At 38.8% G+C, this 14950-nt stretch overlaps 1 protein-coding gene across 7 annotated transcripts in view; it reads right to left on the bottom strand.

The window, feature by feature from the left end:
• LOC132391113 (inositol polyphosphate-4-phosphatase type I A) overlaps positions 1 to 14950 on the bottom strand; it is a 238540-nt gene that overhangs the window by 57156 nt on the left and 166434 nt on the right. For all 7 annotated transcript variants that reach the window (XM_059963892.1, XM_059963893.1, XM_059963896.1 and 4 more), the window contains 4 exons: positions 12733 to 12863; positions 11384 to 11488; positions 10418 to 10526; positions 4339 to 4522 (listed from right to left, as the gene is read on the bottom strand). In XM_059963892.1, coding sequence (XP_059819875.1) covers positions 4339 to 4522; positions 10418 to 10526; positions 11384 to 11488; positions 12733 to 12863 — 529 coding nt within the window. The remainder of the gene's footprint in view (positions 1 to 4338; positions 4523 to 10417; positions 10527 to 11383; positions 11489 to 12732; positions 12864 to 14950) is intronic.

Raw genomic sequence — 14950 nt, forward strand, 5'->3', positions numbered from 1 at the left:
CTTATTTCAATACCTTTTAAATGCTAGAGGAGACATTTCTATTTTGATATAGAAATAGGCAGGGAGCAGAGAAGTTATGTAGAACACCACAACACAGTGCAGGCCCATAATGTTGTGCAGACCTTTAAACATACTCTAAGATCAATCCAACTCTTTCCTCCCACATAGCCTGCCATCATCCACCTGCAAATATAAATTAGCTTCTTGACTAGGAACTTGTGTTAACAGTTGATGTTTAAGACTCCCATGAGTTGATGTTGGAGGTTACATAGCACTCCCACCGTCTTTTCCACACCCAATGTTCTAAATCAACATTAATTTTATTGTAGGTTTATAGAAGAAGAGTAGAGATTTGGGTAAGATACCAAGCAGTGATCAGCATTTGTAAAAAAAAACACCTTGATTTGAGTTATCAGGAGAGATGGGATAGGCTTTGTTAGTTTTCCTGGGGATATGTGACATGATGGAAGGTATATAAATTTATAAGGGCATATAGAGACAGTCTGCTTCCCCTGGTAGGGGTGTCTAAAACCAGAGGGCATAGGTTTAAGGTGAGAGGGAGGATGTTTAAAGGAGAGCTGAGGGGTAATTTGTTCTCCACACTAGAGTAGTTGGTATCTGGAGTTAGCTGCTGGAAGAGTCTGTGGAGCCAGGATTAGGAACATTTTAAGAAGCATCTGCTTAGGTACTTGAATGAGCAAGGCAGAGAGGGATATAAGAATTAATGCAAACAATGAGGTTGATATATAAATAGTATCAATAGATATGATGGTCAGAACAGACATGGCAGGCCAAAGTGACACAAAACACTGCCTCAAAGAAAGTGGCATTCATCATGAAGGATCCCTGTCACCCTGGACACACCCTTTTCTCACTGCTACCATCATGGAGGTGGTACAGGAGCTTACTACGTTTCAGAAACAGCCTCCTCTCCTCCGACATCAGATTTCTTAATTTTCTTTTTTCTCTTTTCTTTTGCACTGATTTTTTTTCACAGTACTGTGCAAGGCACATGTAAAGATATTCTGTAAAGTGAAAATTCTTTCAAAAATAATGAAATGAAACATTTCTATCAAAAGAATTACTATAAAGGGCAATAAACTATAAAAAACTAAATCAAATCAACATTTAGTGTGACCACCTTTGATTCTCTTAGGTACACTGAGTGCAGCAGACAAGAGATACATCAAACTGAAGTCCCTTCTAAACCAGAGGAGATCAAGCACTGCTATCAGTTCTGAACTCACAGAAATGACTGGAACCCGTACACCCCTCTACAGTCTTGATTCTCTTAGGTACACTGTCATGCAGTTTTATAAGAAAATTGGCTGGTAGGTTGTTCTAGGCATCTTGGAGAACTTGCCACAGTTCTTATGCAGACTTTGGTTGTCTTGCTTGCTTCTGTCTCTCCAAGGTAATCCCAAACAGCCTCGATGATGTTGAGATCAGGGTTCCGTGGAGGCCACCATGCCATCTGTTGCAGAACTCCTTGTTCTCCTTTTCGCTGAAGATAGTTCTTTAAGATCTTGGGTGCGTGTTTAGGGTCATTGTCCAGAAGGTATTGCATGAAGGTTGAGAATCTGCTTGTACTTCTCAGCATTGAGGATTCCATTAATTCTGATGAGATCACCAAGTTCATTTGCAGAAATGCAGACCAAGCCTACAGGGAATCTCCACCGTGCTTCACTGTTGGCTGCAGACACTCATCCATGTAGCGCTCTCCAGCTTTTCTACAAACTGCCTCCAGTTTTAGCCAAAAATTTCAAATTTTAACTCATCAGTCCTAAGCACTTGCTGCCATTGTTCAGCACTCCAGTCCTTGTGTTTTTGTGCATGAGTCCCTTAGCTTTGTTTCCACTTTGGATGAATGGCTTTTGGCAGCAACTATTCCATGAAGACCACTTCTGATAAGACTTCCCTGGGTGGTAAGGGGTGTACTTGGGTTCCAGTCGTTTCTGTGAGTTCAGAGCTAATAGTAGTGCTTGATCTCTTCTGACTTAGAAGGGACTTCAGTTTGATGTATTTGTCATCTGCTGCACTCAGTTTCCATGGCTGGCCACTATGTTTCTTTGTGCTTCTTCTGACAGACACATCTTGAAATTCTTGTCCGCAGCAAAATTTCTGCTTGGGAGCGACCTTGCTGATGCAGGATGTCCACCTTGTGTCTTGTTGCTATGCTCATTCTCAGCATGGTGTTAGAATTGATGATTTGAAAGTTAAACTGTCACATCTGCCACACCCTCACTTTTTAGTTTGGTTATTCTTTGTCCAGTTTGATTCCTTCTACAAACAAGCGAAAATCTGTAGATGTTGGAAACCCAAGCAAACACGCAAAATGCTAGACACTTCATCTGTGAGTCTGTTGGGGTCATCTACTGTATCAGTGCTCCCAATGTAGCCTCCTGTATATTGATGAGACCCAACGTAGATTGGGAGACCACTTCGCCGAGCACCTACACTCCATCCGCCAGAAAAGCCAGGATCTCCCAGTGGCCACCCATTTTAATTCCACTTCCCATTCCCATATGTCAATCCATGACCTCCTCCACTGTCGCAAAGAGGCCGCACTCAGGATGGAGGAACAACACCTTATATTACGTTTGGGGAGCCTCCAACCTGATGGCATGAACATTGATTTCTCAAACCTCCAGTAATGCCCCCCCTTCACCATCCCCTTTTCTCTCTCTCACCATATCTCCTTACCTGCCCTTTGCCTCCCTCTGGTGCTCTTCCCTCTTTTCTTTCTTCCATGGCCTTCTGTTTTCTTCTATTCGATTCCCCCTTCTCCAGTCCTGTATCCTTTTCACTCCTCAACTTCCCAGCTCTTTACATCACCTCTTCCCAGTTTCACTGATCACCTTGTGTTTCTTCCTCCCCTCCCCACCTTCTAACTCTGACTCACCTTTTTTTCTCCAGTCCTGCCGAAAGATCTCAGACTGAAACGCCGACTGTACTCCTTTCCATAGATACTGCCTGGCCTGCTGAGTTGCTCCAGTATTCTGTGTGTGTTACTTTGATTCCTTCTACACCTGTTTCTATTTCAGTTAATCAATTTAGTTCATTCAACTCATTATGTCACTGATAATTAGCACCTGTTTGTTACCTTTGTTTCAAAGGTTCATTTATCATCAAAGTATACAACTCTGAAATTCTTCAATTCTCTGGCAGGCCACGAAACCAAGAAAACCAGAAGGCAAAGAAAGGCAGCATGATCATCAACACTCAAATCCCACCTCCCCGTAAAAAAAACCCGAACAAAATAGATCAGGCACATCAACCCCAAATCCCACTCCCGCACAAAAAAAGACATGCACTGAGCTACATATACCTAGAAAGTCATCAAGTTTTTATTTGAAGAGTAGCCTATTACTCGGCCCGAAACGTCGACAGTGCTTCTATAGATGCTGCCTGGCCTGCTGTGTTCTACCAGCATTTTGTGTGTGCTATTACTTAACATGTTACTTTCTTTAACAAAATACTAAAAAGTTCTGTGAAACATTTAACTTTTTTTGGAAAATAAAGACTGGAAATCCAAATTTTGTTCTTTTCTACTGACATGTTAATGGAGAAGACAAAAAAGAAACATCCGAAAAATCTAGGGTGCACAGGTGTGTGTGTGTGTGTGCGTGTGCGTATGTGTGTGTGCGCGTGTGCGCGCACACGCGAACTTATTGTAAATGTAGCTTTTATTACTATGTATTGCATACACTGCTGCCACAGATCAACAAATTTCCTATGCCAGTGATATTAAACTTGATTCGGATGGGCCTGTTTCCATGCTGTACAACTTTGATTCTATTTGCAGAAAGTGGGGGAGAAAGACATTGCTGATTATCAAAATACATGCTAGACTGCTCTTGCACCATATAAGCACTTACCTGGAACACAATAAATACTTTACTACAACACAGAGCAAAACATATATAGGTTAACAAACTACAGTTTAACACTACTACATCTACTCAGCATGTCACCTTCTGCACTGAGCAGCAAGTCATTTGAACAGGTTTCCCAACCTCTCTCTCAGCTGACTCGCTGCCTATCCTTCCCCAAATATTTCATGTGGAGATTTCTTCTCTCACCTGACCTCACCTCACCTCATTTGCATTCTCCCACTGAACACCTGCTTTTTTCCTTCCTCTGCTGCCCGAAAAGTGAAGAACATCTTTTATTTGCCCCCTCTTTAGCAGGGCTACAATATACTTTGTAAAGATGGGAAGAGGATTGGCCAGTTATACAGAAGCATCCCCATTAGAGATGGGTTAAGAATGTAATTAGTCATAATACTATCACACTAGCATGTGTAAGCATAAAAACAATGTAGAAAACATCATTTACCTTGTCTGCCAAAATTGCCAGTGTCCTCTCAAGACCATTTGCAGATCTCTCCTTGGCTGCTCTTGACAGACGTTCTGCATAGTAACTGACTTGTGTTTTAAGGGTATTAATACTTGCTATAATTTCTTTAGCTCTTACTATATCTTGTGGTATGTATACTATAGACTGGGAACTAGATGATGAACTGTAAGAAAAAATATGAATAATGTTCAGAAAATTATTTATGTTGCACATATAATTATGTTCAGATGTATTTGTTCCTCACTGAAATGTTCAGTGTTGAAATCAACTGTCAGATAACTCCTGGTCTATCATTTTATTTCCAAATCATACATATTTGACATTCTATATTCTTCCCTTTAACAACTTTAAGCATTTAGTTTACCACTGTTTTTAAAAATTCCCACTGCATACCATTAGCAAACTGAGTGGCCAGGAAATAAGATGGCACATCCTTTTTGGTAAGTATAACACTGGGGGAAGTATGGCACCTAATTAAAGCAGTTACTGTATATCAAAATACTACAGATGCTGTAATCTGAAATAAAAACAGTTCAGTGTCTCTTCACCAGAACCTGGAAGGAAAGGAAACAAGAAATATAAAAATTGTGAAATGGACAGTTGCAAATCAGGGTTTGTTAATGAAGGGAGGAAGGGCTTTGCCAATATCACAGATGGATGACCTGGCCCATTCTAATATGAACAGAGAACATGATTTTACTAAAAGTGTAGAACTAGATAATGCTGCAATGTCCAAATGAATAATGAGGTGCTATTCATCAAGCATACTTTGGATCTCGTCAAAGCAGTGCAAGTGGCCACAGTCAGTGGAATGGAAAATTAAACTGGCGTGTAACAGGATGATCAGGGTCACCCCTGCGAACTGCCTGTAGATGCTCTAAAGAGTGGTCACCCATCTGTTTTCACCTATGGAGAGTAGGTCACATTATGAATACTGAGTATTAAGTACACTAGTTTGGAAAGAGGGGTGAGTGAAACACTGCTGCACCTGGAAGAACTAGTAGGGTTCCTGGAAAGCAGGAAGTGAAGAAAATGAAGTAAGTATTTCATCTTGTGTGGTGGTCATGATAAAAGACTAAGTGAACGGTGCTGGAGACAGAAAAGGCAGTGGATCAGGGAGTCACAAACAGAACAGTGCTTTTGACGGATCTCAGCCCGAAACGTCAACTGTTTACATTTTTCAGATGCTGCAGGTCCTCCAGCATTTTGTGTTGGTTAACTGGACACTGTAAACAGCCCCGAGCAGTCGGGTGATTAATAGAATGTGAGAAGAGTTGATGGGAATGTGGAGAATAAAATGGGTATCTGAAAGTTTGTTTGCACTTGGTGTGAAGGGGCTGTCTCTACATTGGAGGATTTAATGACCATGTGAATGACTGGAAGATGTTGTCAGTCAGAATGTCACGGTGAATGAAAATTGAGAAAGAAATTACGCAGATGCAGGAAACCTAAAATAAAGACTTTTACTAAGATGGTAGAATCGCAATAAAAATGGTGGAAATTGCAAAGGATAATCCATTGAATATAAAGTTTGGTGGGGTGAAAGGCAAATACCATAGGAGGTATAATTTTCAACAGAAGTGGCGTGAAGGCAACAGATGCAACGTAGTGAATGGATTTGTGAAAACATGAAAGGGAAAACATAGTTGAAGAAAACAACTCAAAAGCATTTCACAACTCTTACATTCCCTTGTCTCTGTTCTCATAACCCACTGCCCAGATTAGTGAAGAAGCTTCAAAGTGAAACATTAACTCTGTTTCTCTTTCCACAGATGCTGCCTAGTCTGTTGAATGATTTCAGCATCTTCTGTTTTTATTTAAAGTATTAATTAAAGCAGAGTTTGAATACAGGATTAAACTCGCTCACCCAAATATTTTTTGTTCTAGTTCTGTTCTCATGACAAGTATGGCTGTGACTTTGAACTTAGGTAAACTATTCATAGAAAGCAAGGGAGCTGAAATGCTGAAATACCACTTTACCCTGGTACTATTGTTTAATTGTACATTTCTTGCAGAACTTGCTCAATCACTACAACTTGACCTGTAAAATTTAAATTATTGAAGTATTTCACAAGTTTTGGAATCAAACGAGTTCAATTCAGCTTCAATAGTATTTGAATCTCTCCTAGTCTATTGCCTAAGAACTAAATTACTGAAATGAATATTTTTTTGCAAAGTTTACAGTAAACTTGCATCTCTTGATCCTGGATTTATTATAGTACAGAGGCATTAGGATCTGTGGAAATTATAAGCAAAGTTGAGGTCCTGAAGTGGTGCCCATCAAATGTCAAGAATGCACAATGATTTTTCAACCAGATTTTCTGAAGAACAAATATGATTTAACTTTCTGCATCATTCTAAGAAATCTAGAGTTTCATAATTAAGCAACTTATACCATCTTACACAGTTCTTATTATCCCTTAAATAGGACATACAATCTGAAAGATGATTGCTTTTAAGTAGAGTTAATTTTGAGTTTGCTAAATTAGCATTGTTATTGAGGCATGCACATATTTAATCTAGTTGTTTCCATTATCAACTACTAGATAAAATTATCTACTTTCATTAAGATTGCCTGATAGAGAGCATTTATATCAATGCTTTTAAACCCAGGTCAACAGTATTGATTTCAGAGAGTGAGACTTGTCTTGAAAAAATTATTGTATACTTACCACAATAACTATTTGAAATAAAACAGGACAAGGCTCACTCATTTAATCCTTCTTATCTGCAACACTCCTCTGTTGCACCAAGTACTCAAATTCAACTGCATGGTGCTGAAGATTTAGGTTTAGAGTACTGCACGGTAACAGGTTCTTCCGGCCCAATTACACATGCGACTGATTAACCTACTAACCCATATATCTTTGCACTGTGGGAGGAAACTTACCTGGTCACAGGGAGAGTGTACAAACTTCTTACAGATAGTGGCAGGAATTGAACCCAGGTCACTGGTGCTGTAATAGTGTTAAACTAACTGCTATGCTACTGTACCGCCCATGGTAAAGAATTAGATCAAGAGCAAGAATGGTGGGGGGGGGGGAAAGATTTGCTGTATAAAACTCGGTAGAGTTTCTCAACTGGCTACTGTTCCTTCTATACTCAATTAAAAGTAAAATTAGGAAAAGGCACTCTCAAGAGAAATATTAAAGCTAACTAAGCAAAAAAAATTCTAATTGAACATCTATTAAGAATCTACCCAAGGTGCATCTTGAAAATGACATAAGATCAAATCAATTAACATTTGTTTTACACAGACCTTTAAGAGTCTATTCATGCATGGTAGTTGGTTTGAAGATCTGTTTGTTAAGTGGAAGACATGGTATATTACAATATGGCACTGAGACACAGGCAGACATACATTTTTGATTAAATGGCAACATTAAATAACTCTAGCATCTCCAACAGACATACCACAGTTAAAGGTGGAGCTCCAGGTGCCCCATAGTTAACAATAGAGCTCCAGATATCACATGATTAATGGTGGTGCTCCAGATGCCCCACAGTTAAAAGTGGAATTTACACAAACTTGGGGTTAGTGCTTGAATGAGGGTGCTTATGGTATTTTCAATGGGAGACATTTTGGTTTGAAAAGAAAATGAAACTGGAGGCAAAATGAATGTGGAAATTAAACAAACAATCTTAGCTGTCATCAGCTAGAAACTCACCAACCCTCCTCATAAACGCTGAAGAGAATAAAAGAGCAAAACAAACAAAGCAAAAACAGTTGCATAAGAGTGTTACCAGCATCATTAACAAAAAAATTGTACATTTAAAACTCAGGACTAGTGAAATCCATTGCACACGTTTACAAAATAGCTATCTTTACCCAAGACTTCGTTGTATTGATGGGCTCATGACACAATGTGATTGGGATTTTTATTTACTCCGATGCTACTTGATATGGAAGCAACAAGTTTACAAAGAGTTCAAATGGTAAACAATTTGATTCTGGATGCACTGACACAAGATTATTCTTCTTTTATTTTTTACTTATTGATAGACAGCGTGGAGTAGGCCTTTTTGGCCCTTGGAGCCGTGCAGCTCAGCAACCCCCGATTTAACCCCAGCCTCATCATGGGACAATTTTCAATGACCAATTAACCTACCTATTAGCAAGTCTTTGGACTATGGGAGAAAACCACAGCACCCAGAGGATACCCGTTCTTCAAATGATGACAATTTAAAACTGGTGTGATTTTAAGAATGGCAAAATTTTATTTAATCCAAAACTTTACCAGATCCAATGTTTATAACATTTACTTCTCCTTCCTCAACCATCTTCCTTTGGACTAATTTGACAGTGGTGCTCTTATCCTTCAAATGGCTACTGTTCATACATAAATCCTCAACAGATGGTTTCAGAAGGATAGCACTCATTTCAAGAGGGGTCACTGCATGAATTTTAACTGTGGGACCCCAGCCAATGGTTCTGGTTTGAAATAAAGCCACCAACTAGCCTAGCACTGTCCCAAGCAGCTCAAAGGCCGGGTTCGAAATGGGAAAACTTGTGGGTAGGTTTCGCTAAAATCTCAAGCCATCAGTTTGCTTTTCTGATTTATAATTAGCAGCTCTTCAGATTTGTGTAGGTTTATCAAAGCACTAGTAGAGATTCTAAAGCATGATAATGGATAGGTGGAAATCTTCCTGAATTGTCAGACTGAGATGCTGAAGATTGATCTCGTTTGTCAACAAATCAGTAACAGTGGATGGTTCACTTTCTATTTCTAAGTGTAAATTTGGATTAGTGAAATAACATCCAGCAATATAGATATCGATATAAATCACAGGTAGATGGCAGTGGGGAGAAAACACAATAAGCACCCAAACCTTTCCTGCAGTATTGTGCATATATTGCATTCATTACATTGTTTTCTTCTTCATGCAGTGAAAATATCTGATTTGTTGGGCTGATTATTCCACATTGAGTATTGTTTGGGCTAAAACTTCCTCCAATTAAATATATGCCATAATCTTCAACTATATCACAAATTACATTCCCCAGAGGTTGACACCATCCTCTACCCAAACAACCATCTGAAAATCGATCAAGCTATTTGCAATCTTGAGGTCATATATGGGCACAATGTGAGTTACTGCCCAATGGCCAAGACTGCCATTCTCCATGTCCATGACATTGCCCTCCTCTGTCTCAGCTCATCTGTTGTTACTCAAAGACTTGACTTTTACAATATAGACTCTTTCATTGTTTTACTCTCAAATAAAAATTTATTTATGCCTGTCCAAGCTCCACCAAATCCTGCACATTATTGTTTGTGGTGGCTGGCTTTTAATTGAGCTATGATTCAATTTTAAATTGTTCATGCTTGCTGACATCTCTTAGTTTTGCTTCACCACATTTCTGTAGCATTCTCTGCCCTATAATCGTGAGAGTTGTGCACTCCTCGAATCATTTGATTGATCATTTCTGACTGCAAATGTCCTCAGATGCCAAGGCTCCTAACCCTGTAATCCCTTCTGTAAATCTCTCTGCTCCTCTTAACTCCTTCTGCATTGAAGACCCCTCCAAATTTGACCAAGTTTTAAGTTAACTTCCCTCATATTGCCCTGAGCCATTTGCTATGATGTTACATAAATACAAACATTTATTTAAATTAAATGTACCATCACCAATTATAAAATTGCAGAGCAAGGGGGAGGGACAAAGAAACTTAAAAACAGTGTTTTCAATGTTTTATCTGTTATAAACCTATATTTACTACTCTGAGAACACCACCAAAAAGAGCTTTATTTAAGCCTTAAGTGTGGTAATGAAGAACAAGCCAAGAGTGGGCCTGATTTTCTGCCATTCACACTATACCTGCGGTGGTTCTCCGGGAGTCAAACGTTTCCATTGCTTGACATCACATATCAGCTATGGCCTTAAAAAGTATTAAATATTTTTTCCATCCTACATTTGTCAAATTTAATGAAGGATGAAACAGAAGAATATCAACTCATACATCAAATTCATGTTGAAAATTTGCAACTGAACAAAATAAAAAAAGCAAGTCACTGTCCCTCAAAGAGTGCTGATTTTAAATTCTCCTCAACTTACTTTTTCTTAGCTTCCACAAACTTTACCAGAAGTTTTCTTAAGCCACCAGCTTTGAAGGCCTGGCAGTGCGCCGCTGGTGCCCCAATAGTAACGACGTCATAGGTCTGATCTATGATACAAAGAACACAGGAAACCAACGAATCAGCAGGTAGGTGAAATCTAACATTAACAACTTAGATTTAAAAAGTTTCCAAATAATAAAACTAGCATCAAAGGCCACAAGGCTACATGTTTTTGAATCTCACCATGGTAGCTAGGGAACTTAAGTTCATATAGTTAAGCTGACATTTTAAAAATAAAAGCTAGTATCAGTGGTGCTGGTCATGAAACCACTGATTTGGTATTGAAAACCCTGTGGCTCATTAACGTCAAACAAGAAAGATATCTGCATTCCTTACCCAGTCTGGCCAATGTGCAAATCCAGACTGGCAAAAATGTGGTTGGCTCCTGTTGTTCAAATTCTAGAGCACTTAGTGATGGGTAATAATAATGACCCCATCTCCAGAATTACTCAACTAATAAACAAACACAGACTGGGCATGTTAGTACTTTCCAGTCATTCAAAATGCTTGTTCCAATTGTTCCATGAGCAGTATATTGTTAGTACAAAAATCAGACAATTCCTCAAAGGTGAAGAGAAACTCCGAAAGACAGGATAAGTCTGTGAGTAGGTTAGCTTTTTAAGAAAACATCTTAACAGATAAAAGAGACGGAAAAATTGAAAATCAGAAAAGTCGACATTCCAGATTAATTTCAAATTCTGGTAATATTTACTAAAAGAACTTCATTTAAACTATATCCAAAAATTATATGTGCTGTTTTCACTTTTGTATTACAAAAGCAACATTGCAGTTTTGGATGAGTTCAACAGAGATTTGCAGGTTTAATGCCTGCAATGAGAGAAAATAATTATTGAGAAAGAATTAATATATACAGTAGCAATGTTTAAACATTTAAGCCAATTACCTGCACCAGAGTCATCTTGAACTCGCATCCGTTGTATGTGCAAATTAGTGGGTACAAATTCTAATTTCTTCTCAGCTTTTAAACTGCTTGCTTTGAAAGATGGACCTATGAAATTTTAGTTAGAGCAAAATAACAAATCACTGTCAATTGTGTAAATTGTCAAGGCAAAAATTAGTGTCCAAAAGAAGATAAACCCATATAAATATGCTTTCTTGAATTGTTAAACTCTATATTCATACAAGAGGTTAATGGGTGATTAATTCAAGAAAGCATTATTTAAAAAAAAAGGCACCCAGTAAAAAAACAGAAAATTTTCAAAGACCAAAACAAGAAATAAAACAAGTTCTTCAATTTAGTTCAACTATAGCAGCTCACTGTACATGAATGCAACATTTTTTTTCTTTCTAATTACACATGCACAAATGTATATATCTGAAAGGTTGGCTGTTTTGTGATCAGAGGCATACAGCGTTCAATTATTATTCCATATTGGGTGGCTACTCTACAAGGGGTGATTGATAAGTTCGTGGCCTAATGTAGAAGGCGTCAATTTCAGAAAACCTAGCACATTTATTTTTCAACATAGTCCCCCACTTACATTTACACACTTAGTCCAGCTGTCGTGGAACATACGGATCCCTTCTTTGTAGAAGTCAGCGTCTTGAACCTCCAAAAAGTGATCCACAGCAGTGGTGATTGATAAGTTTGTGGTCTAAGGTAGAAGGAGATGAGCTGTACAGCTCTCGTTTCATGCACATGCAGTTCAACTCTTTGAGTGATCATGCAGAAAGTTTGAAGTTAATAACTTTTGTGGTATTTCTGTTTCAGATAATTGAAAATTGCAAGTAAGCACCGTCTGAGAAAATGGACAACATCGGCCTTCGTGCAGTCATCGCTACCTCGGTCTCAAGGGCTTATCACCCAAGGAGGTCCACGAGGACATGGTGGCAACACTAGGGGAGGGTGAAAAATAAATGTGCTAGGTTTTCTAAAATTGACTCCTTCCACCTTAGACCACGAACTCATCAGTCACTCCTCGTACTGCCCAGTAAATATTTATAAAATGTTATTGCCAAAACCAATATTGATTTTGCTCAGAAAATGAGGAAGTAATCTATAGAAATGAGAACTACCACAAAGAAGTAAAGGAGAAGTGGTTCTGAGACTGAGGTGAGAGATATTGCTACAGCAAAGCAAACTTGTCTGTGCAACAGCTACGATCCACAGTCTTAAGACTAGCAATTAGAGCAAACGTGACAATCTTTCCTGCTCATCAAAGCCCTTCCTCAATGAGCACAAAGAAATTTAGAAATATCATTTAACAATAAAGATAATAAACTTGGGTCAACCTTTATATTGGTGCAAATCGGTTAAATTCTCCTGGTAATTTATTATTAGAGTTTGGTACTGAGTAACTATTTGCCGTCGAAGATTCTCCCAGCAGGGTGACAGCTCACCCAGATCATCCAACTCACATATCCTGCAAGGGAGAAGAATAATGAGATTACATGTTGAAAGTAAAACACAAAATTAAACTCTCCAAAATCTTCAAAGTTCACCAAAAGAATGATAATGTCACCAGATGGAATACAGCAATTCAAGAAGGCAGCTCAATACTACATTTTTTTAAAAAAAGAGTCATTAGTGATGAATAAATACTGACTTTTCCATCAATGATCAGATCTTAAGAAATGAGTAAGTTAAACACTGATTCTTCAGGCAGTGACAAATAATTTTATCTACTCTGCCCAAGTTTGCAGGACACCAGTCATATTTGAAGGTAAAATCACTCTGACGAAAATACTAGTAGATATTCAATAGTTCCTCATTGCAGTAAACTTTGGAGTATTACCTCTGATTGATTGCATAATTAGTGGTTTTTCTATCCCTTTAATTGAATCTAATTAGCAGTGCTATCAACAGTGAAATACATCTATGTAAGTCGGCTTTTTCCATTGCATTGATTTCCTTTAGCAGGTGGAGATTAACCCCAAATTCAAAGTGCAACATACCAGCAAGGCAACCTACACATACAAAACCTGTCTTGAAGATTTGCAAGCAGTTCACAAAGGAACAGAGATAACTATATTTACTTTCCTTGCAGAATTCCAGTGAGTAAACAGCAGGCGGAATGCATTCCCAAACATAGACCAAGTTCTTCCTACACACAAAAGCATGACCTGAGGAACTTGCCCACCCTCGCTCCCTCTAACATTAAATTTACATTGGTGATTGAACCTTTGAGCACGGGTACCTATGTCCACCCATCTCAAATTCTGTTTTCCGCCCCTTCATTTATTGCTGTAGTTACAATTAAAAGAGCCAGGACCTCAGGCAAAGACCTTCTACTTCTCCTTTCCCTCTTGGAACACAAGAAAATAGGCTCAGGAACAGAGCACTCAGCCCCTCAAACATGACCTGCCATTCAATTTCATGGCTGAACTGCCCCAGGCTTCATCTCCTTGGTGCCTACCCAGCATTGGCCTCAATTCCCATATATTTCAGAAATGTTTTGAGTTTCTCTATAATACCCCAAATAAGCTATCCACCACAAGCTCCTGTGGTAAATTCTAGATTTACACCGCCCTCTGTGAAGAGTTCACTTCAGTTTTAAATAAGCACTCCTTAATCCTAAAACTATGCCCCCTCATCAGGATTCCCCCACTTGGTGAGACATGTGGATGCCCACTCAGGAACTTAAAAGATTGAATAAGATCAACCCACATCTTGCTAAACATCAAAAAGTGCAGATTCAACTTCTTTAGTTATATATATTAGTAAAATCTATCACCTCTGGAATTAGTCTAGTCAAATACATTTGGACTGTCTCCAATGCCAATGCATCCTAAATAAAGGGACCAAAGCTGCATGATACCTCAGGTCTGACCTCACTAGTGGCCTGCAGAATTGTAATAGTGCTTCCTGTCTTTAAAGGCTAACCTTCATGTAATAAAGGCCACTGTGCCACTTGCCACACCTGCTCTGCTAATGTTATTTCTGCAAAACATTCAGATCCCTGTCTACTTTGCTCATCAGCACTCTTTTTCCAGTTAGATAATAGTCTGTCTTGTCATTCCTCGTGCAATATGCATGACCTCATACTTTCCTATATTAAAATTCATTTATCAAATTTTCTTCCACTCAATCAACCTATCTATACCTGTTGCAGATTCAAAGTAGCCTCATTTCAATGTGCACTCCCTCTTATTTCAGTGCCATTGGCAAACATGGATGCCTTGCACTCTGATGCCTTCTCCAAGTCATAATTGTTAAGAATTAACAGCTAAAGAACTTGTCCTTGTGTGTTGCTTGGTTCAGGAGAGATGGTGAAGGAACAAGCAAAATGACTTCATGAAGAATTAGGACTGGATTATGAGTGAAGGGTGGCTTCAGCGTTTCAAGCAGTGACATGGCATACAACTTCATGCAGTGTGCAGTGAAGAATGGTCAGCAGACAAGGAAGTAGCTGCTGCTGAGTTTGTTGATGAGTTCGTTAACTTAGTTTTGGATGAAGAACTTAAGTCCTGAGCTTATCAACAATGCAGACAAAACAGCCTTATGTTAGCT

This window comes from Hypanus sabinus, chromosome 3, assembly GCF_030144855.1.
Source record: "Hypanus sabinus isolate sHypSab1 chromosome 3, sHypSab1.hap1, whole genome shotgun sequence".
In the NCBI taxonomy this organism is placed as follows: domain Eukaryota; kingdom Metazoa; phylum Chordata; class Chondrichthyes; order Myliobatiformes; family Dasyatidae; genus Hypanus; species Hypanus sabinus.